The 24,797-nt window shown below is 42.1% G+C and overlaps 1 protein-coding gene across 2 annotated transcripts in view; it reads left to right on the forward strand.

Moving 5' to 3' along the window:
- Positions 1-24,797, forward strand: part of SYN3 (synapsin III) — a 183,536-nt gene that overhangs the window by 141,169 nt on the left and 17,570 nt on the right. For both annotated transcript variants that reach the window (XM_062588974.1, XM_062588965.1), the window contains 3 exons: positions 8,496-8,558; positions 18,313-18,455; positions 23,545-23,619. In XM_062588974.1, coding sequence (XP_062444958.1) covers positions 8,496-8,558; positions 18,313-18,455; positions 23,545-23,619 — 281 coding nt within the window. The remainder of the gene's footprint in view (positions 1-8,495; positions 8,559-18,312; positions 18,456-23,544; positions 23,620-24,797) is intronic.

Consider the following 24,797-nt stretch of genomic DNA (forward strand, 5'->3'; position numbering starts at 1 on the left):
CAAACTAGGCCCATAGCATAAGCATTTCTCATGTGAAGTTATAGCTGACTTTCCAAGTCAATGGATAAAAGAAATAGTGTAAATATCTGTGTCTGTAAGTGAAAAATGAATTCAGTAAGGAAAAAAATGGTAGTCAGCAGAAAATATCATATGAGAATGTTATGACATATAGTAGCCTTGACCTAATGTGCTTGCAATAGACCATCCATCGGTATAGCCAAAATAAAACACTAATGTGAAAACAAGCATAAAAGATAAGGCATAATGTGAAAGAAAAGCTACTCTGCTGCTCTGTCCTATGAGACAAACTGTGGCTACATTTATAGTAGTGACCCATACAGTGCCAGGCCCATTCTCTGGCAATTCTGTCATGGTCTAGCTACATCCATACTGTTCAGCTCTCTCACCCTCTAAAATATCTTACTGAATATGGCTCCAGACTCATGCTATTTTCCATGTTATGCTTGCAGATTGTTTGGGAGAATGCTAGTTGGCTTGATCCAAAATATACTGGAGACCAATCTAACAATTTAACAGTATAGACAACTCAGGGCCATTGTCCTTATGATGGCATTGCTTAATTTGCTAGTACAGATATGGGGTGAGATGCAAGCTGCAGGATGACACTTTCCATGTTCCTCGTTTTCTTTATATCCAAAGTCACTTATACTCTGGAATATTAATCAAGATTACTAGCTGTGTTGGTCCCAAGGACTTTTTAAAAGTTATAAAAATAAAAAAAGGAAATTTTCAGAAAAGCCAAATTGTGCCTGGTTCTCTGGGCTGCTATTTCTATGGCTCTGAGTGATGAAGAATGGTAAGAAGGAAGGAGGCAGTGATCCATTGCTCAACAGCTTCCAGAAGCCCAGGGAGTATTTCAAATGTTCCAGTGGACCATAGTACCTACACCCTTTGCAAGGCAGCATCCATGGCTTGCTGCTTGTGGCTCGCTTCCTGCCAATGTCTGAGAGATTACAATGTCAGCCAGGGGCACATAGGGTCATTGGCAAATTTACAACAGCATGAGAATTACACTAAAACATCAGAGCCTTTTCTTCATCAGACAGAGTATTGCTTGCTGGATAGACTAATAAGCCCAGGGCCTGCTTCTTATTTCACACTGGTACAACTGCATCACTCTAAAATGAGCTACAGAAGGTTGTGAAATTATGACCAAACCCTTGGAAGAGTATGATGTTCCCAAACATTGCCATCAGGGCATGCAGCTGTAATTTGTGTAAAAGCTGGGGTGTTTCCACTACGGAACAATATTCGCTTTGCTCTTTGGAGGCAAGAAAGCATCTGCAGTTGATCAGATGGTGAGGTAAGAGATTACCTTTAACGGGCGAATGATGAGCTTCAGCAAGGCCTAATTATTCCTGTGGTACCTATTGCTGATGGTTGTTTTCCATTGTTAAGTTCAGGGAAGATTTGTTCTTTCAAAAAAACCCAAAGCTGCTAATTTTGAAATCAGTGAGCACTCAGGGTTTGTCCCAAAAAAGGGGACAGTCAAGCCTTCTGAGTGAAGAAAGATCTTTCTGCCAGCCAGTATCTTGTGAACTGTAGGGGTTTTTGGAAGAGAGATGGCTTTGAAAACTTCAGAATAACTGGAGGTTTCCTTCCTATGTTTCCTTCCTGTATCTTCTACGACAGCTTAGGCACTCCAAGTTACCCAAAGGTATCCATCAAAAGAGAATCCCAGAGAATTCCCCACCCTGTCAACCACTGGTGATCTCTTCCGCTGCAGTATGTTTATATTTGGAAAGGAATGGTTTAATTTGAGAAAAATGTGGCAAAAAGATCCTCAGTTCAGGTCAGGGAGGGGGGTGGGGGGAGGAGGAAACTCTGCATTTCCTCTTCGTATTGCACCCAGAAAAAAAATATTGAAACAGGTCTTCAACGTCAAGAGTGTGAGGGATGTATTCACACTCCTAGTACGTAAGAAAATACTGGAGGCTTCCTTAAAGGCAACTACATTTGCAAAATGCATTCCTGGCTCAGCAAACACCACACATTAAGAAATTAAACATCCCCATGTACTCATAACACTCTTTAAAAGACTTTCCTGTTTTTCAAGAGATGTCAATAGGGATTTTTTGGCCAGAAATACTAGATGTGTGCATTCACACACACACACGTGTACATATACATACATATATATATATATATACACATATAGACATGTATGCACACACATATGTATGCTTGGGGGAATATATATAGGCCTGAACCCCACTGACAATAGTACTTCTTTTGCTGAGCATCTGCTTGTCTGGATTTGTTTGTGTAACTCTCACACTTGAAACTCCAAGGGAATGAGAGGAACATAAAATACTCACAGGCTTATCCTCCAAATGCTGAGTGGAACCACTGGGAATCCCAAAACATCCTGTCCCAATACTAAAAGTTAAAGTAATATTAGAGGTAGAATTAATGACAATAAGTTCCACTTCATGCTTAACCCTTTCCACCCACTTCAGTGGCCTCTTCTAACCACAGCAAGTGTTAAGAGCCCTGGAACATTGGTTTGTGGTTTGCTTATATGAGGATGTGGAAACTGAGCCATGTTGCTACTGAGTTTTCTGTTTTTGTGTTTATTCTGTTTTTAAAACCAATGATAGGATTAAAAGATAATTTTTACCATCCTAAAGGATCTTCTTGTCCTAAGCCATTGACTTCAATTAGTATCACAAATTCATTATTGCTGTATCTCAATCTGATATCCTCTAGTTAGCCAGTATGTTCATTGCGATCACAAGCTAGAGGTCTCAGCTCCACTGCTAAGTGGAGTAAGTATATGTCTATCTATCTAAAGCATCTTAAATCTAACCTTTTGCTTCACACTCATTCCTGGTCCTCCCATAGCTCTCACAGATGCCCAGGCCAGCAACACTGAGGTCTCCTTCATATTATTGAATATTATTCCTCTCCCACTACCTTGCAAACCACAACCTCACTCTTGCCCATTCTTTATGCCACCTCTAAAATCTTATTGCACTCACTTGCGAAAACTCTGGCCTCTGGTCTCACAGCACTTCGCATCAAGTGTCTATTCTCATTTCATTTTACAAGCCTTCTCTACATACTACCCAAAAACTGCAGTCAAAATCATCTGTCTTGCCCACAGCACTGATCCCATTACTCAAGCTTAATAAAGCTTGTCCCATCCAAATTTGAGATGCTGTCTCCTCTTTTATAAGAAGGTACACTCCTTTACTCCAACTGGCATCCCATCTGTCAACCTCCATACTGTTTCCGGTCATGTGTCATACAATGCAGTCTTGATCCAGCTGTTACTGAACTCCTCCTGTCAGAATTTGTCAGTATTTTTCTCATGATAAACCCTATCTCCTCCTTCCTCTGGAGACCCTTGAGAATACCTAGTCTTTCTTGGGATTTTCTTCAGCTGGCTTGGAAGCATAGGTCCTCTTTCCCCCACCTAATGAATTGTTCTTCACTGTGCTGTAATTATAATGCAGTAATGAACACACACGTGTGTATTTTAAAGGAATCTAGCACATGTCTGTAATAGAGCGCAGATGTTAGTGCTGGCAACTCTTATTGTTCAACATATTCTCCCATCATTGCTTGTTTCTCACACTATTTCTAATCTGGTAAACAACAGAGGGGAAGAACTTGTCTTTCACTGGCACTGGTCACCATGAACATCCATGTGGCTGTAGTATTAACTTAAGTCAGCCATTCTACATGGAGTTGGTGATTACATCAGCTCATTAATGAATAGGTGAATAATAGGGACCAATACTGCTTCTTTTCCACAATTCAACTATACAGCCCTAACTTTTCCATGTCTGGCAAGGCTAGCATGTAATCAGTGTTGAACTTCAGCTCAAATTTTCAAAAAGATTGCTCCATAAGCATAACGACATTTTACCATGACTTAATGACTTTCCTCTAGGTTTGAATCAGCTTGTTTGCTTTTATAGGAAATCATATATATTCACTGCTCCTCCAACTAATTGACACCAGGCAAGTGCCACACACATTACTTTCAACATATATCAGGATCATTTAGCTTTCAAGTGCATTAACAGCATTCCAATAATCCATTATACCCACCCAGGATGGACTTTGTCATCATACAAGTAAAAATAGCAAAATGAATAGAAAGGTCAATTGGAGAATATAAAAGCTTGAAAACTTCACAGTGTTACTTCTAGGGGCAGGATGAGGTAAAAATTTTACAGTACTTTGTGCAATGGAGCTTCAGTCCTGACTGAAGACACTAGGCACTATAGTTATACAATACTAATGCCAAGAGACTAGTTTTAACATTTCCATTTCCCATCTCCCTAAAACTTTCCTAATATCATTCATGATGTCACTGTGCCCTGAACTATGCATTTCAGTATTTACTGGAAAGAGTTTGCAGGAGAAAGAGGAATACTGAAATCTGAAAATGCATCCCATAAGACAGATAATGTGAACTAAAGTACGAAACTATGCATAGGAGAAGGAAACAAAGAGAGACTACAAGACTATACAAAATCACAGACGGAAGACCAGCATCTCCCTTGAGGGCCACAGGAGAGCAAAAAAAGGAAAATACAATATTTGTGAGATAAATCAGATTTTGTTTAAGATAACTCTATGCAAATTTATTTGTATTTAACTGTTCTCCACCATCAATAAATACGAAAATATTCATGTATTTACAAGAAGTATTTAAAACTGCTTTATTTGTTGGAAAGGAGAGGCAGGGAGTAAGGAAAAGTGTAATAGTTTACAGCCATGTGTTTTCAAATAGAGACTAATGTATGCATACCGGCACTCACTTTTACACATCAGTGCCAAAATACTGATTAACTGCAAAGTTATCTTTGCAGTGACACTACAAACAGAGCATAGCCCTTAAAATCAGGGGCTAAATTGACATGTGTTGAATCACAATGTTTTAAGTGGGAAATACGTCATGACTCTCCCCTCACTGATACCAAAGATGGTTTTATTGAGTCTCTAATTCAAGATTTAAACTCCTGCTTGATTCTAAACAAGAGAATTCGTGTGTGAAGGTCTAAGCAAGTATGTAAATCTTGCCATCTCATCTTAATTTTCCGTGAGAACATCTTGGAATTTTATAGGATCTTAACTCAAAGGGTTGAGTTGTGCATATGAACTAACATCCTTTGTCTGATCACTGAGCTAGCTGTGGCGTCACAGTCCCATCCCAAAACCCACTGAGCATCATCTGCGGTAGTGTTGTCAACAGTTTGTGCAGATTTTAAAACCATCAAAGTGTTTCTTCTCATTTCTCTGAGAGCGCCTTTACAAAATATAAACAAACACATAGAAAAACCCAGACTTTTTTCTTTGCATGATTTCACTACAAACATGCTTTTCTTATTAAACTTGAGTGTTATTCTTTGATTGTAAGAGTCTTCTTTCCCAGCAAATCTATGACTAAGCCTGTGTAAATACTCAGTTTGAGGGTCTGCTCTTGCAGCTATTGTGGCTATTTCCAGGATTTCTCAGTGGGTATGTGTGTGAATTGCCTCATAGTCGTATGTATAATATATCCTCCCTCCCTTCAGCATCTTAATTCATCTGTGTGCTTCCAAGTATGCTGGCTAGCCAGCTTATTAGCAACAGAAATGGGACTCAGGTCCTGATGAGAATCTGGTGGAAACTGGCCATTTACCGCACTGGAGTTCAGCCCGCTTTTACACCACCTCAGCAACTGCCTCCTAACTCGCATACTGGGTGGTTATGGAGTGGTTGCTTTAGTGGGCCTGGCCTTGTGGACTGCTGAGAATTTTCAATTCCACTTAACTTCAGCATACACTAAGGACACTCTATTATCACTAGATAAACCCATTATAAAAAGTATATTTGCTGCTCTCTCTTGTTGGTTCCTGTGTAAGACAGGTTCATGTATGTGTAAATTACTCCAGTGTGGAATTTCAGGGGGTGATTGAATGCAGGCAAACGATGTGTCAGCATTTCTCCCAAGCTGCAGCTTTCCCAGCGAGGCTGCTGCACATCCAGAGTCCAGCTTTGTGTCTCATCCCAAGCCCCATGCACTACAGCCAGCCCAACAGCTTGCAACTCCAGCATGCTCAGGCTCATAGCTATACGATACAAGGCAAAGCCTTACCGAGAAAGGTGAGCTAGTGTTTCCTAGAACAAAAGAGAAGGGGAGAGGTTTTAGCAGAACTTTGCCATCGCCTGTGGTTCCTATCAGGCCAGCAGTAAACTTGGGTTGTTTATTGGATCCCAAACTTTCTTTGCCTGTACACAGGAAAACAGATGCTTCCCGCTCCCAGGCCCCACATCTGAACCAGACTCCCTCAGCAAAATCCCGAGGTAAGGCCCACGGATGGGACATCAGCACAATTGCTTCCTATCTCAGGCTGCTCCAAGCTCGTGATATAGCCCTATCTATGCAGCACACTTCTCTGGCCCCCTTGCCAGGGTGTCAGAATGCCTCACAACATGCAGCTTGCTTTTCCTGTGCGGCAGGGAACAGCTGGCCTCCTCCGTCCACAAACAGGGAACAGAGGCTCAGTTTAGCGAGTACTTTGGCTCAAATAATATGCATGGGGCACGGATGATGGAGCCGGGAATCAAGCCAGATCTCCCAGATCCTAAGCAGGTGCCCTGACTCCTAGGTTACCTTTCATCTTTCAGCATTAAAGTCCTGGCACAGTCCTTCTGTAGCCCTATCTTCAGTCAGCCTCAGGTGCAGCCCTCTTTTTGACTCACTTATGCCAGTAATAAATTAAGTTTCAAGCTCTTACAATGAATTAGAGAGGTGAAGGGGAAATTGAGTACATACTCACATGCCTGGACACATGCTTTTCTTAACTATTGAGCTTTAGGACAGCCAACTTTCACAGTTTCTTGCCTCTTTCCTCTGAAATAGTGGGTGCTGGTCACTGCCTGCACTGGGACTGTGACAGATTGCAGCCAAGTGTGCCATTCGGTTGTCTGAAGAGAATCCTTTAGCTTTTTGCCAGAAGAAGGGCCTCACGAGTAACACCGGTTGTTTGAGAACATGATGCACTGTTTCCCTGTCCTCTGACATTTCTTTACATAAGCAGCTGAATAGCAAAACATTTCAGCATTCATTACTGATTTTGTTATTTATAGCAAGCTGCCACAGACGGAGACAGCAGCATGGTTCTATCTTTAGGGCGTAGCGCCTGCCTGTCCATACAGACAATTGGTAATTAGCACAAGAACAATTTGTTTATCTATTCTCAAACTTAAACAAATAGGAGAGCCATTTATCTGTCAAAATTCAACTCCCTCCCATTGCCAGATCTCCAGGTTAACTGCTTAGTGAATAGAGCTCATTAATTCAAGCATTTAGGTAAAGACAAAAGTTCCTTGAAAAAAAATTCTCTGAAGAAATTAAATATGCAATAAAATACATATCTTGTTATATGCGGAAGGAAAAGCATTTGGATCACTAGCAGCAGGAGTACAGGACAAGGTGGAGATGATGGTGATGTCAAATACAGAGGCAGAAACAGACCAAATGATACGGAGGGAAGGTGCAGTGTCTACATCTTCCCACCAGCTAGGCATGTTACTATGCTGTCCCATATAGTACGTGCACTTCCTCTAAGTCCATGCAAATTATCTCTCAGCTGATCTGTATGGATAAATCTCTAGATGAGCATGAAACTGGGGAAGAAAAGCAGCAGTGATACTTAAAGCTGTCAGAGCACCTGGTTGAAAAAAATCCTGCATGTATAGTAGGATGTTCTTGCATGGCTCAGATGACAGGACCCTGCCCAATGTAAACACCACACAAGCCAGGAAGAAGAAGACATGACATCATTTTTTCTATTTCTGTAGCTGATCCCAACCCTTCTTTGTTCTCTTTTATTCCCCGCTCCTAGCCCCAAAGTTAGACGAGAGAGGGAGAGGCTCTTTGGATAGATGGACTCCATGAGTTTTACCCAAGGGTTGGCCCTTGTTCTCCCTCTTCTTCACCCTGCTCCCCCTCCACTGCTGACAGGAGGGGAATGGGAGCTTTTAAAGGACTGGTTACACTCACTTTAAAGAGTGAAGCAGTTCATATGGAAAAAAAGGTACCTTCTTTCTTATGGTTGAAATGTTTTCAGTATTTGAAAGTTTTCACATATTCAAGCCTGTAGGTGCAGCTCTTTTACATACAAATAAGTGTATATATCCCCTTTCAGAATGGAGAGAGCAATAGGAAAAAAAAAACAAATACAAAAACAAAAAACAGAAGACTTTTGAAGTTACTGCTGTCAGGTAGCATAAGCAGGTCAAATTTTGCCTGGCCTGCATTTAAGAATTACATGAAGGCCTATGAAGAGCTATTTGCTCATTGTCCTACCACCTGGACTGTCATTATTTGATCTTATAAGAGTTTTTTTCTTTTCCCACCAGAGTCTAGGCAGCTAGGCAGGGGATAAAAGCTACTAAAATGAAAATAACCCATTTTAAATACAATGGCTAGAAAGAAATGCTAATGAAGAATTCTTTCTTCTGTCTTTCAGCTGACAACCCCGAATTTCCCTGTAGTGGTCAAACTGGGACATGCTCATGCTGGAATGGGGAAGGTAAGTAAAAGAAAAAAACATATATAGCTCAGGAAACAGATATATATGTCTCATAGCATCACTGTGACTTGTTTCTTGCACATGGCCACTCAGTGAAGGGGCTTCTTACAGCTTATCTGGGTTGCACTGCCTGTTCCTGTGGGAGAAAAGGTCTTCATCTGCTGTCGCTCATTCAAGACAAGCAGTGTATGGGGTTGAAGGCAGTCTGGGATGGGGGGGGCAGGAGGGTTGTGGATAGTGAGAGAAAAGCTGGATGGGCTGAAGTCATTAGGCCTTTATTTTATATGGTTTATACTCTCCTGAAAGAGGTGATGTTGATTATTCAAGCACCCGTAATGTGCAGCTAGTCTGCACCCCATAGCTCTCACAACAAGGAGCAGCAGCACTGGTCTTTTGCCCACATTACAGTGACTTTATTCAATAAAATGGGAACTCCTCAGTTATTTTTTCACTCCTTCCGAGGAAGAACAAGACCTTATAAAGCAGAGCAGCTGGCTGCCTGCCAAGGGATCCTGAAAAACAATTCCCTGCCCAGAAGGACCTGTTTGTTTTTCCCAGGCTCCCTGGGATCTTTATTCCCTCAGTGAATGAGCAGCTCTTGTTTCTTGGGGTGGCTGGGCTCCCTTCAATGAGACAACACCTGTACATTCCTGCTGTATGTTAGCCTCCTCCTTTTTGCATAAACCTTTCATCAAACCATGCTCTGTCTGCCTAAAACATGATTTCTCCAGAAGCAGGAAAATCTGATGTATCATCTTTGAATCCAGATGGGTGCTACATAAAGTTCATAGGATATATCCCTGTCACCGTGTTTCCCTAGAACCGACAGGCCTTCTTCCCACTGCCTCACACTCTCTTTCTCTGAAAATTTTATGTGGGTATGCAGACCTAAGCTTGGTACAGCTTGTTTGCTCAAGCTCTGGATAAAGAAGTCTTTTCTGGCTTCCTGTATTGCACACAGAAGCTCTCCTAATCTTTCTTGCAGTGGCTGCAACGTTCCCCTGTCTGGCTGGTAGCAGCCTGAAAGGAAGTGGGCTCAGATCCCTGGCAAGTGGTGGAGCTGGCTCTCAGCATCAAAGAACAAGCATTTAAATAAGCAGGAAAACTATGTTAAAATGTTGCAGCTCCGTATATTAAACAGGCGGAGGTGTCAGTGTGTTAGAGTACATGCAAAAAGCCTAGTGCTGTCCCCAGGATGTCCTTGAGAATGATTTCATTAGCAAAATCAGACAAATCAACACAAGCCACAAGGAAGACCTAATCTTACGCTCCCTCTCAGGAAAGGTTTTAAGCTCCCTGAGGCCCTGGGAGTTATCTTGATCTAACTGTAATCTTGGATCTCCCTGACTGCTCTGCAATTTCACCTGTACTGTAGGAAGAGCTTTATGTTTCTCTCTTGTGCACTAAGAATTAGAGGCAGAATCAGAGGAAAATGTCCCAATTTAACCAATATTTTCAGACAACACTTCTCTCAGCGGAATATTCAGCTGTCGTTTTCTGTAGTAGACATCAGATCTTCTTCTACCTCCCTGTTTATTTTACCTTTTATTCTTTAATGAGGTTGATTTTTTGCTGTCATGAGTTATAGGGAAAGAAGGTTTCTGTTCAAACTTCAGTTACAATTGTATGCAATAGTACAAGGGGGTTATGTAGGAGGTCATTCCAAATTAAGATAGGCTGACAGCCAGCATCCTAGAATAAAGAACTGCTCTGAAGCCAAGTTTACTTTAGCCCATTATGAAATTAGGGACTACCAGCAAAGTCTGGATGTGGATTTGGGCATAGAGTTTTAACACTGCTCTGTTCAATAGATGGACAAGGAAGGGTTGTTGACTTTATGGCTTTAGTTTGGGCCCTTCTCCAGCCACAAACAGTCTGAAAGAAAATTGAGAGTAATTAAGTTAGTCTTATTGAAGTCACACTGCATTTCACTGCACAGAGTGAAAAAAAGAAGAGAGAAAGTGAAAATAAAGTAAAGAGCAAGTTGGTTGGTTTAACAGACAAGTAGCAGGAATTAATTTTATTTTATTTTTAAGACAATGGTGTTCAAGCCCAAAGTGGGCTAATAGAAAGACACCACAGAAAATGGCAAGATAAATATAGATAAGCAGAACTATGGACATACTGGAAAAACAAAAGCCATAGGTAATAATAAAAACCTCTTTTTAAGTAATTCAGAAAATGAAAGTTTCCGGAAGACCTAATGGTGATTTTAACCATCCTAACTTAAAAGTAATAATCAACGATGATAAGGAGATTGCAGACAGCTAAAGGATTTCTTTGCATTGTGCTTCAGAAGTGGAGATGATAGAAGGAAATAACAAGCCTTTAGCTGTAAATTATGTGTAATATGGAAAGAGAGGTTTGCTTTTGGTTTGGATGAGCCTAAGAGAGCAAATGTTAACAAAGCACCTGCGGCAGGTCATATTTTGTACAAAAGCACTAAGTGAAGAAACAAAGGATAAAATAACCAACCTATTAGCCAAAGTACACATGTGAGTATTAAAAATAGTACTTACTGCAGCAAACGATGCCAAGACAGCAAGCCATGTACCTACACTTGTAATGGGTGCTTCAAAGGATGTGAGCATTCAGATTACAATCTTATTACCAAGAGAAATTGTCAAGGAAGTACTTACATTTTTCTTTCTATTAACAATAAAATCACATGTAATGGGAGGCACCAAGACTTAGAAGAATGAGCAAAGACAGGAAATCCAGACACTGTTATTCTTTATTTGTACTGAGGTAGTGGCCAGGAGCCAGAAATTATCAGGACAAAGAAAAGGCCTCTTCCCCCAAAAGCTCCACCACTGGCTAACAGGGAGTTTGTGTCATTTCGTTACTCTTCTTCAGTTTCTCTCCATTATAAACCAGCCAGATTATAACAATTACCTGATACTTACTGCTAATTCATGTTCATAAAGATCTGGGTGCTATAAGAAGTGCTGAGCATTTATATTATTTTATTATAATGCCTGGAAAGAGCATAAATATAATAGCCAGACTTTTATTTTCACATATCCTTTGTTTTCACATTTTCACAAAGCTCACTCATCGTATTTTTAAACAAAAGGATGAATAGAGAGTCCTGAAACCAAAATAAAAAAATAACTCTGTTAGGACTTGTAAGAAACAGGTTCTGTTGATTGTCTTTATCTTGTATGAGGAACAATTAATATTCAAGGTCAGAACCAAAAGGGACGGCAGCATACCATTAGTGATAAAAATGCTTTTCTCAAGTGGTGCTTGTGTGTAAGGTATAGATGGAGATGAAGAAAATAAATTTGCAATAAAAGTCATCTTTTGAAATTTCCACTAAGAAATTCAGAAACAACAGCCTCTCTGTTGACTTGAACAGAGGCACTAAGAAGAGTTTTCTCCCAGGGAGGCAAAGGGGCCTCAGACAATCTACTCATCTACAGGAGCCATATGCCCCTCAGCCCTTCCCATGACCACCTTTATCCCCCTTCCAAAATTTGTAGTCACCCCATTTCTAGCAGGCGCTGGAAGCTCATACAGTGAGCTTGTCCAGTACAGTATCAGTACAGATACATTAGCAGAAATGTTACTTAGAAAAATGGTTTACAATGGAGTCAGCAGAGGAAGACCCTTCTCATGCTACGTTTAAGTTCCCCAGGCTCATGGGGCAAGAGTATCCAAGAACTCTTCCAGGGAAGCTATGGATGGACACTGAGAGAAGACATCCTTCCCAAGATTCAACCAAGCTATTGTATGCCCAGCACTTCATAAGAGATGGAGGCATTTTTTAAACATTGGGCAGTTAAAGCTTATTGAAGACCTACCTTCCCCAGACAGAGATGGGGCATCTCTGTTGGAAAGAGCGGGCACTACAGGAATAACACTTCTTCCTAACTCCAGACATCATAATGCCAGAGCCCTTTGCAAGGAATAAAGCTCTGAGTGCGTTAATATCTGCAATCTGCATGCTAATATGACCCTAAAGTGCCCCAGGAAGAGTTCAGCACTTCAAATTCACTCAAAAAGCCTCTTCACCTCTTCCTGGTCAGCTCATGGGAAGGAAACAACTGCCAGATCACAGAGAGAAGAAAAACAGTTCCTATTCATGTGGCTTATATATATTTATATAAATTTAATAAATATATATGTATTGCTACTCTTACTTTATTTTTAGACCTTTATAATTAGGTCAGTTTAAGAGTCACCTCCTATCCATTCCTGCCCCATAATTATGAAAACACCTCCCCAGTACAAATCCTAGCTCAGATGAATTTATTACATTGTAGAAGAAAAACTTGTTGTTCATAATAATGTGGTCAGAGTTATTTTCTCTCTTACTGGATGGGAAAGACTTCTTCTTCGTCGTCGTCTTTTTTTTTTTTTTTTTTTTTTTTGTATAAATATAGTACAAACTAAACAGAGCCACTATGTAATGTAAAAATACCACAGGCTTTTTATCAGGAAGGACAACTCGTCACCTTGTCTCTCTCGAGACTGGAAATAGAATGTTCTAAAAGTGAGAGCTTTGAAAATCCAATGTACTAAAGAGGAAAGGAAGGGAAGAGGGCTGCCTTGGTTTGTCAAGGAACAAATATTTTCTTTTTCAGAAGAAAAATAATGACTTGACATACAATATTCACAACAAAGCAGCCCAATCACTGCATTCCCACTGACTCATGAGTGAGGAGGTACCACCCATCTTGAAAATAGCAGGAACATCCCAATTTCTTGCATATAAGTCTGTAATCTTTTCCTGGATGCAGAAAACTGTGACTGATCCAGGGTACTTGGGACCAAAGGTGCCTTGGTGGCTGATCGCAGCTCTTCATTAGAAAGTTAATAAGGATTGTAAGGCTTAATGCATTAAAGACTGTGAAATTCTTGGAGAACTTCAGTTTGAGGTTAATAAATAAATAAATTAATAAATTAATTAAATTAATAAATAAAATGCAGACTGAAGTGTATCTTTATTATTTTGAGGTGGGTCAAAGTTAGGCCTAAACTGAATGTGAGTTGGTTGGATCTAGTATTTTCTGAGAAGGGCAGTATAATCGAGGGGGCAGAGGGAAGGAGACATGCATGAAACCTTCAGTGCAGAGTCATTTCTGGAGACTAGTTATCCCAAAATAGCAAACTTACTACAGAAAGGCTAAGATCAGGTCAAGATGGATTAAAACACACAAGCTCTATGTTGTCATGCAGTTTGCTCTGCGGACATTCAGACAGTGCCTTTTTCACAAGCCTACCAAGACACGGTTAAACACCACAGAGCCAAGCCCTGCCCCAGCTCAGCCTTGTACACTTACCTTCTAAGTGAACCTGCCTCTAAAACCAATTCGGATACAGAAACTGCTTCTGCAAGCCATCTCTGAAGTACTGTGGGTTTAAATTGTGAGGCAGAGTTAATTCTGGATGACACTCAGAGAGGTAAGGCTACAGCAGCCCTGGTGGACTACTATAATTATGCCACTTTGGGTGACTGACTATTTTTTCATGTGGCCACATAATTAATGAAAGCAAAAGGAGACAGTGAGGCAGTATCTGTTGTGCTTAGGCTAAAGATGAGAGAGGAGTGCCACTGCCATGGAATCCTAGTGTCCATGAACATCTGAGATGTACAAGACTACACAAGAAGTAGAGCAACAGGCAACAGATTTGGGAATTACAAGACAGAGGAAGCGAAAATCCTTGCCCAGATCTTGCACTACAAAAGCCTGTGCTCAGATAGATGTCAGAGTGGCTCAGACTGCCGTGGATATATCCAAGCTGGGGTTTTACAGACCCTGCAAATCGTATCTTGCAAGAAGGCCTCCAAGGAAGGTCGACGCTCTTCAGAAATGCAGCAGGGATGAGACAGAAGTGTTTGTTGCAATTTTCTCCCTTGTTTTTGGCTGAGCAGCTAGAGCCCTGCACAGCTGTGGGAAGGGCTTGTTCCTCTGCTGCCAGTCTTCCATTTGCTTGTGTGCTGCCAAGACAGGCTACTCTCCAGGCTAAGGCAGCAGGGTTAATGTCTTTTGGGAAAGAGAGGGACAGGAATGAGCACAAGCTTCAGGTCACATAGTATCAACCTATGAAATGCCACCATCAAGGACAGTCACATCTGTGTGAGTATGTATCCAAAGATCCGGCCAAACTCCCCTACCCAATGCAGCAAGAGGGAGCGTGCTGTGGAACTAGACTGTACCAGAGTTAAGAGAAGAAAGCCAGAATGGAAGTCAGGACTATCCCAGGGAGCTTTCTTACTCAGAAAAGGCATTTGTCAACACACTGGCCCAAAGTCTTCACAACAGGTCACTAAAACTCTATAGCAAACAGCAGCTGATTCCTCTAGAATGAGTCTACTGCTGATCAAACAGCCAGCACAGCTAAGCAAACAGGCCCATAGGGCAAGGGCTGTGTTTGCACTCACTGTTTGCTCTCTTCTATGCAGCTAATGGGATACTGCATTCATTCTTAAAAGGGTGCAAAAAAAAATTGAGGAGAGAGAAAGAAAGAGAGAAAAATGGCTTCCTGTTGATTTTTCCAACTTCTCTCACTTGTTACACTTTCACATTTTGGCCAACCTGCCATTTTAGAAGATAGATTTATCCCTCATTAGGTAAATTGGTAACTGTTTGCTCTAGAAAGACTGTTAATGATCCTGCCTTAACTAATGCCCTCTGGCGTCACACCACATCCACCCTGCCTTTAGTGATCACTAGGTTTTTTTCTCCTGTTAGAATGGATATTTTATTGATGTGTAAAAGGGTTACAAGGCAGGAAGAAATGAATTATAAAAAATGTAAAAGTAGAAAGCTAATAAAATGGAGGACTTGATAGATAAGACATGAAAATAAATCTAATTTGACTGTAACTTGAGTGCTTCCTGTTTATGAGTAATAACTGCATCTTGGACTAAACCAGCATTAACCCAGGACACAGTTGTTATTTTTGTCAAATTTGGCTGTCTCCAACAATTAACCAAAAAAGGCTCAGATTTCAGTTTTGGTGGAGTGATTATTTTGATGCCTTGTGGGAAATAATGGCCATGATCTCCTAGGTGGGAAATTCTTTGAGGTGCTTTCTCCCTGAAAAGCCTGCAAGAAGGACTCCAGCATGGGTCAGGAAAGATGGCAGAGCTGTTTCCAGGGGCCTGTGTACCAATGTAGCTTTGTGGGAGTTATATCCTTTGGTTTTCATTTCTTATTTTGTGTTTCTTGTAAGATCCCGCTTCTTTACCTATTTACCCAGTCAAAAATCCCCAGGCCCACTGGGAAAAAAACACCTTCATGTGCTTCTACCTTCTCCCCATGTGGAGAGAAGGGAGTGAGAGGAAGAACAAATAGACTCTTCTTTTCCTTTGCACCCCACATTCCTGAGGAAAAGCCTGGCTGGACAAGATGAATATATAATTCTTCTCGAGCAAGAGCAACCTGGTCTAATTCCAGCCTGCAAAGGAAATGGCATTCCTTTCTCTACTTCTGGGACAAATGTCCCTGAGTGAGGAATGCAAGCACTTCAGCTGGGGCCTAGAGAAATCTATTGCACAAGTGCAGCACTTTGTTTGGGATCCCACACATGTCCTTGTTCCAAGTAGGTCATTATATAATGGCTTTTGTCTTTTCCTATTGCCAAAGGGTCTGGGAGAACATGTTGTCATCCAGTGCGTGGTCTGCAATCACTTCATCTGGGTGGGACTCTCTTGCTTGATGTCATTCTGCCCAGCGCTGTTCTTATCAGCAGGACAAAAACACCCAGCCTCCACGTGGCTTGCTTGCGTTGTCCCCATCCCTGCCAGCCCTCCCCAGGCTGGGGTGCCCCTGGCAAGGGGGTGCTCCCTTCTGTCCTGATCACCACTGGCACTTGTGTGCCCGCTCCACCCTGCCCGGCCACCAGCCCTTGTGCAGCCGGGCAAGGTGCTCCGTCCTGCTCAGGCACAGAGAGGAGCAGCAAAGCTCCTGGGTGAGTGTACAGTGTGCGCCTTTACACTTCCCCTTTGTTTTTGTTATTTCCCTTTTTCTTTTTTTCTCACACAGACAACTGTAGTCTCCCTCAGCTCTTTCTCTCAGCAGGCCCTGAATAATGAGACCACAACTCTCACAGATCTCCACCACCATAACAGAAGGGAGGAATCCTATGCATTGGGCAAAGGGAGAAATTAAGATCTGGACTCCTTTTTCTTTTGGGGCATCTAGAAAGAGTCGTGAGTCAAATCAGTTACACTTTTTGTCTTCCCCACAAGCTGCCCAGGTCTCAAGAGCTTCTCCGCCCTGCTCCTGCGCAATGTGGCTACATCCCTGGTTTCTGTTACTTCTGGAGCTTAAATAAATCAGTATAAATAGAGCAATGCAGCAGCTGCAGGTTAGCAACAACCTTGTCCTCAGTTTTCTACTGCAGATGGCTCCTGCCCTCTCATGGCTGGAGGCAGACATATAAAACCACGTGTTTGTTCTTTGCAAAGAAATACCAAATACCAAGGCACACGTGTTTCCTTCAGCCGGCTCCACATAGTCTGGCATCACCCTCCTTTAACACAGGTACTGACGCAACTGGGAAACTCTTCTGGGGCAGAGACTGCCTGGCTTTACAATTGTGTAGGCACTTAGCAAAGCAGGGTTGTAGTCCCCAACAGTGGCTTGTAAGTATTGCCAAAATACAAAGCCTATGTAATACGTAAAGTCATTCACTTGCTCACTCTTCACACAGTGTTGGACACTTTTTTGCCAATTAACCCACCCTTCCAGCATCCGTCCCACATTGAGGGACAAGAATTGCAAGGGTTTCTCCAATGCACCAAGCAGATTTTTGCTAACAGACTAAAGGCTGTGGTTGATAGGATGAATGAGGTCATGTTGTCTATCATGCTCTTGTTACCTGCTTGTTCAGTTTTCCTGTTCCTACTGCATTAGCTTTGGCAGCGATTTGATTATATTGTTAGAACTTTTGCTTTTTTGGTCCTTCTTTCTTCTTTTCTTTTTTTCTTCCTTTTCTTCCTTTTTCTTTTTCTTTTTTTTTTTTTTTTTTTTTTTTTGGATAAGATTCAGAGTGTTTCTCATAAATGAATACAAATCTGAGAAAAGCTAACTTTTCAGGAAATCTCCAGTTCATAGCTTACCGCCCTCTCATTGCCAAGTGTGATTGCAGTCTAACCCCCTGCCAGCTACCCCCTCACACACACGTCCATAGTATTGTGCTCACAGATCTCCCCAAGAATCACAGACTCTCCTAGAGGCATTCTTTTCCTTCAGTACTTGCTTCCAACTGGGAGGCCCGCACCACTCTTCAAAGAAAAGCTGGACAGAGGTGACATGAAATGGCAGGGAACTGAAGACTGGAAGTGGCAGACAACCAGCTCTCTTGTCTATTTTATAGCATTGGTTTGTATTTCCTGACCACCCAAAATAATCTGTTCTCAACCATCCCAATATGGGAAACAGCAGTTCCAAAGCCTGAATGAAGTAATGCCCCTTAAGAGATTAAATATGCTTCTGAAGCATCATAAACCTAATGAGCATTAGCAAAAGCCATCTGGACAAAGCTGTAGCTGCTCTCTTGGAGTCAGGTTTACCAGGGCTTGTACATGAGGGAAGAAGAAAGTGGTCATTTTGCTCTGGGTTAGGTTTGCCTGGATAATGTCTCTTTTCAAATTAGGCAGTCTCTGCTCTGTTCTCAGCTCCATGTGTGTGTTTTTTAACTGGCATTGTGTGATTCAGACACTGAGATGGCGTCTTCTCACCAAGTATCCCTGTTCCTTTTGTGCTTGTCACTTCTTGGTGGGATTTTGGCAATCAAGGTCAAAGTTGAGAGCCAATATGACTTCCGAGACGTGGCTAGCATAGTAGCCATGGCAAAAACCTACGCCACCACCGAGCCGTTCATCGACTCCAAGTACGACATCCGAATCCAGAAAATCGGCAGCAATTACAAGGCTTACATGTGAGTGCGTGGCTGTGCTGGGGTGAGCCGGGGGCTAATATGCTGGAGAGATATTGTGGTGGATGTGATTCAGATGGTGTCTGCTCTGGGCAGGAGTGGGAGGTTGACTTAATTTCCTTGAAGACTAACCCTGCTGTTCTTTCCCTCCGCTGAACCCAGATCCCTCTGCCTTCACCATTACTCACTGTCAGTTCATTGTTTCTGGAAGGTAAATCTCTCCCTACCTGTTTCTGAGCTTTGGTTAGTTCCCTCGATAAAAGCCATGCTCCACCGTTATCCATCACTCTCTACCTCCTGCTGCGAAAGGGCTCCTCTTTTCCAACGGTTTAGCAAAATCCTCCAGCTTCCAGCGCCCTCTAGTGGGTCCCTTATCTCCCGGGGGCACGATCAAAAGAGAGGGTTGGCTCAACAACATCCGGTGGTCAACATGTTTGCAAGAGCTGGCTGCAAGCCATGGGGACCCCCAGTGTCCAATCCACAGCGATCCTGAGCTTTAACTCGTACCCGGCCCAAGCTCATGGCACTGAGCTCACACGAAGCTCCGAGGAGCGCACGGCACCGGTACAACTAGCCACAGCCTGGCCAGCAAGCAGGATTTCTGCAGGCATTTTGTGCATATGCCTGTAGACACGTACAAGGGAGGGGAAGGAGAAGGTGAGTCATTCCTATAGGTGCCCAGAGAGCTCCTCCCTGCTCAGCAGGGCAGCAAGGGAGATGGCACCAAGGCGGCCACCCATGAGGGACCGCTTGCTCCGGAGGCAACACCTGACGACAGAGGCAGCCATGCAAGCGCCCAGGATTGAGGTTTGCCTCATTCCCTTCAGAGCTACGGCCAGGTGGGAGGCCCAGGAGCCTCGCTCCTCGCCATACCAGGCCTCCTGCCTCACCGGCACCGAAGGTGGCAGCAGCAGGGAGGGGGAGCTCTCGTGCCTGAAACAACCTTCACATACTGATGTGTTTAAAAAAATTGAAGAGTGTTCAGCCAAACTTCAGCAGTCATTGAGCACAATTAAGGATGTAACTGCATGGCTCCGTGAAACACCTGTTTCTTCCTGCAAACCAGTAGACAAGAAAAGCAAATTAACACAGCTCCTCCAGAAATACTTCGGCCACAAAATTCAAGATAAGTAGATAGCTCTGGCAGTATGTTCTTCAGGTCACCAGAGAGATTTCATATGTTACCCAGGATTCACAATATTACAAGTTTTAGATCTGTGTTTATAAACCCTCAGGCCATAGCTACAGTGCAAAAAGAGTTAAGTAAGATAATCAAATGTACATGATCACATACTTTTCAACTATAGCTGCCTAAAATTCCTGGTCAAATTCCTAGCACAAAGGTATTTAAATAAACTTGATAATAACTGAGCCGCATTCTTCATGGGTAGGATTGTGGCACATTCAGCTACTTCCTGTGAACCTGATGAGAGAAAATGTGTTTTAAATCTGATCAGGTCTACAATAGCACAGATGCCTAATAGTTGCCAGGTTATGCGTCACATGCACAACCTGGCTCAAATCGGTCAAAGGAAGGAAGGTTTAATATATCCATTAAAATTCCCTACTTCTGCCAATCCACCCAACCCTGGCTCCACAGTCTGCTCCCAGTCTGTCTCTAAGTGAAACAAAGGCCCAGTTAGCCTACCCTCTCGCCATTTACTGTTCACACTCACCACATGTTCCTCCAGACAGAGATCAAAAGTAATACCAGATGATTGAGGAAGGAAAGCAGTCACATGAAGGGCTAATCCCACTCGGGAATATAGCTGTGCAAATGATGCTTTGCTAAATGAAATATGTTTTCATTTGAGAAACTGACTAAAAAGCTATGAATGGGAAACACCTTAATGAGAAGTGAAGCTTACTAGCGAAGAAAAAAATACAGCAAAATTCACTGAGTGACTTGGAAGTGCAGAAAGTGTATTTATATTGAGAGAGCCATTTTTGGAAGGCAGTTTGGGAGAGCTGTGGAGCCAGTCTGATTGTGGGCTGTTTCTTCTGGAAGGTATCAGTTTGTCCCAGCATCAGACAGAACAAGAGATTATTTCCATGGTATAAATAAGTCCCTACTGTGGCAGAGGGCAGAAGTAAAAGCACCCAAAATATCAGGGCTCTCACTGGTGTCTCAAATAGAACACCCAAAATCATGAGTCACGCTAGCAAATCTCAGCCTTAAAGGCAATCACAGCATCTGCTGTAGCGTCAGACCAACGGAGAATTGCTTTGATCCGTGAGCCATGGAATCTACCCAATATTTTTATACCTTCACCCACACATTTAGGCTTTAAAAGTCCCCTTCTTTCTGAGAAAGAACTGTGTATTGAACTTCTACAGAATATGTTTACTTTGCACCAAGCATCTGCCAGAGGGAGGATGCTGAAGAATGACTCATGCATTCCTCCCCTTCCCAGATGCTCAATGCACTTCCTTCCAGTTCATGACCCAGGGCCTGAGTTCAGTTTCCCATTGATTGCAGTGCAGTGACTCCAGATTTACACTACTAACAAACACCCACTTAGCCCCTGCTTTGGGCCATCCTCAAAACAGCAGATAAGCAACATGTGATACATGCCTATAATTCCACTGAATGTATTTGACTGAAATTGTAATACTGGTGAGGAGAAAACAAGAATATTGTTCATGTGGCAGGAAAAACAGGGGCAGAAATTATACACCCTCTCCCCATCTAGAGGTTAGCTGCGGGACCATTGCCTGTTAAGGCTTGTGAAATGTTCCCCTTAGGTTACCAGCAGCTGCTGATTATCAGGCATGGGACAGTCTTTCCATCAGCTTTTAGCAAGAGGATCATACCCTTTCCTTCTGGTTTCATGGGCATGGCTTCTGTTTTTGTCACCTCAAATGTGGTTCGTAGCCATGCACTCTTCAGGGGGCTAGAAACGTCTATAATACTTTTAGACTGAAATGGCTCTGTTGAAAGACAGTGAACACAGGACACCAACAGTCAAGGATCTGCAAGTCTGTCCACTTATCCTAAGCAATGCTGCAGGTGTCTAGACTACAAATCTACTTGAGATACCAATGCCTAAAACCTTAGGTCCTTTCATTTAAGATTATGTCTGTGTACTGATATGGCCTCTCAGCATTTAGGATGATTGGATGAGCTCTGAGTCCCTAGCAGAAATGGGGTTGGAAGTAGAGCATCCTTAAGGAAACCCCATTGATTTCAATCTTCTTTTCTACCTCAGGTTGGGGGTAGAGAAGAGAAAGAACTTGATGGCACACTTCAAACTGGAATTGCTTTGTCATGCTGAGAAGGAAGTGATCTTGACAGAGGCTGGTGATTGGTCAGAATGGCTTCAGGTGAAGCTTTTCCATTTAGAAACAGTTTGGAATACACCTAAGAGAAATATTTTATGTGTTATGCCCAATATTGTACTTGGGCAGAAAATAGAGAGGCGTAAACAAGTCACACCAATCAGAACAACTGCTACAGCAGAGTTCTTATTTCTGGAGGTTTTTCAGGCCAAATTTCCTTCTAAAACTATGCAGCTGTGGTTAGGTTTTCTTAGGGACAACTCAACTGCTTATATTCAGTATTCTAGATACATCTTGTAAACATTGATATTTAATCATCTTGTAAGTAATAAAACTCTGGAAGTTCTCATCAGTACTAATGGGATTTTGATGCCATCTACTGCTATATGGCAATTTTCTGGATCTATATATTAATGAAAAATGCTTCTCATTGAAGAACTGAGCAACATAATCCTAAGAACCAGGACATGTAAAAAGCAAAAGAGAGGCTGAGAGTTGAACACTGTACTTACACGATTAAAGGGCTCATGACTATCAAAGCTTGTGGGAAAATCCATCCTTTTGCTTAGAAAGTAAGGCAAGAAGATGCATGTTGGGTGAAAAGAACCAAGCACCAAAGTCAGCTATATGACACAGTAAACATTCTCCTTCGGCCCCCTGGACATTCCTTTAAAGATGTGTTATAAAGTCCATTTAAATTTCACAGCAACTATACATGTCAGGTTAGAAGAGAAAAGGAAAAATGAACACCGGGGTGTCCTTCACCAGGGCGAAGGTAAACTCTTGGTAGTCAACTATAAAGATTCAGGTGTACATTTCAGCAGGACATCAGTAATCTCCACTCTTTCACATAGTCTTTAATGAACAAAGATTTCAGAGTCTCTTTTCTACATCTTGTTGAAAAGGTGACAGAACAGGCAGGGAGGATTTCCACAACACCCTGTTGAAGCGTTGGATCACCCCTCATGATCAATCCCTTCCTAAGTCACTACCGAAATCTCCTGCAACATGGAGATAGACCTTGGATCTATCCTTTCGGCATGTGGACTTGTCCTAGCTTGTACATTCTACCAGGGCTATATACATACTATTGTCACAGCAACCTGTCCAAGATCTTCCCTGTGCCTAAGGTCAGGGGAAAGAAGTTGTTTACCCCTTGATGGATGATGGTGAAACCTAGAATTTCTCAGTATCTTTCTTGGAAATTAACAGTCAGTTGCACTAGGGAAAGTCCAGTCATTTTATAATTATAAATTCTCTGAGTCCAGACAGAGTGAGCCACTGAAAGTCCAGCAAAAAGCCAGTGGAAGAGAAGATATAATCTTATTTTCTGTGCCAGTAGTACAAATTAAGTCACAGTCAGGGACAGCGAGAATGTTATAGCTGATATTTCTGAAGCTGTTCAGTCAAATATTTGCCTGGAGAATAGCTCTTCCAGGAAGAGAGGATGCTACCGTTACAGAAGACAAGGCTGATTATCCTAGAGTTCCTCTATGGGTATCTGAGCTCTCCTGGGCTTCACGCATGAAGAAATAAAGTACTCGCAAAGCTAGTACTGATTGTCCACTGGACATGGGCTCAAATAACCTTGGAGGTTTCTCTAACCCCTCACTCAGTTTTTTTATGAGTCTGAACAACATATTCTGTATGGAGGGCTTTTGAGGCAAGATTTGGAAAGACTCCTGTGAGGAAGAAGCTCACCACATCCCCTCCTGTACAAGCCCTGAGTCAAGAATGAGGGCCTCAGTAAGAGGGAGGAGGGGGTAGGAATGTATTTTCATGTTCTGGTTATGTTTTTGGTTTGTTTTTCTAGGAGGACATCCATCTCTGGAAACTGGAAGGCAAACACAGGTTCGGCCATGCTAGAACAGATTGCAATGACAGAGAGGTAAGGAAGAGAAGAAGGTTTCAAAGACAGTATTAGCTATTCTTGGTTTAGAAAGGAGGAATTTTATTTCAGACTTCAGTTAATTGGGAGAACTGGTAGATGAGGTTTCCTGGGAGGCTGGATAAAGGAGTTTTAAAGACTGAGTATTTCCTTAAAAAAATACTAAGGGCACAGAGGCAAACTGTCCTAATTTGGAAAACAAACTGGAAGAACAGCAAGAGACCAATATTGCTAAATCACTAGAGCTTTACTGAATGTAGCCACAGGAAACTAGACCAGCATACTAAGGTCAAGCATACAAGCACAAATATGTAGGGATAAAATCAGAAAGGTCACAGCACAAAACAAGAAGTAACAGGAAGTTATTCTAATTATATTACTTATAAGAAGCAGACATAGAAAAGCTTTTTCTTCTGCTCAGCAGAGAGAAAAACCTGTAAGCTTAAGTGTTGAAAGCATTTTTTGCATTAGTCTTCCAGAAGTGGACTTAGTATTTCAATTAAGGCCTTTTCATTGCTGAACGGAGTAGAAGGAATTGCTTCATGCAGCTCGCAAATTGAATTTTGCAGATGGTACTTCCTTATATTCATACCAGTGTGATATTTCTTTATATTGCAAGTGCATGATGTTGTTAAGTCATGGTAAACTATACTTAATTGTAACTGCCAGAGCCTTTTCTGCAACACTGCTACCAAGTCACTTGTTCACCAACCTATTTTTTAATGCAGTAGATCATTCATAGATTTGTAGATACATAGATTATGTGTAGGCATTCCTCCCTACTGAATCCAGGATTTTTCCAGATTACTTGTCCAATTTGCCAGTTTGAGTTCTGTCTCTGTCCAGCCTTGGGCACCACACCTGAACAAATGTATCAGTGAGTTGGAGAGTGTCCAAAGGACGGCAATGAGAATGCTGAGAGGAGAAAATCTTATCAGCCTGTGAGGAAAGAATGCAACAATTGCTCCTGTAGTTTTTGACATTTTTCAGTCAGTAGATCACTGATCTATTTCCTGTAGAAGTGTGGACTTATGCATAGTGAATGTATGCCTGCAGTGCAGAATTTTGCTTTTCTTCATTAGCTTTCACAGGGTCAGGAGAAGTCATCCACAAGCTCAAAAGCAGTTTGCCCAAAAGGAAAGAAGACTTAAAGGGCAAATAAGTAAAAGGCTGCTAAT

This window comes from Rhea pennata, chromosome 1 (genome assembly GCF_028389875.1).
Source record: "Rhea pennata isolate bPtePen1 chromosome 1, bPtePen1.pri, whole genome shotgun sequence".
Taxonomy (NCBI): Eukaryota; Metazoa; Chordata; class Aves; order Rheiformes; family Rheidae; genus Rhea; species Rhea pennata.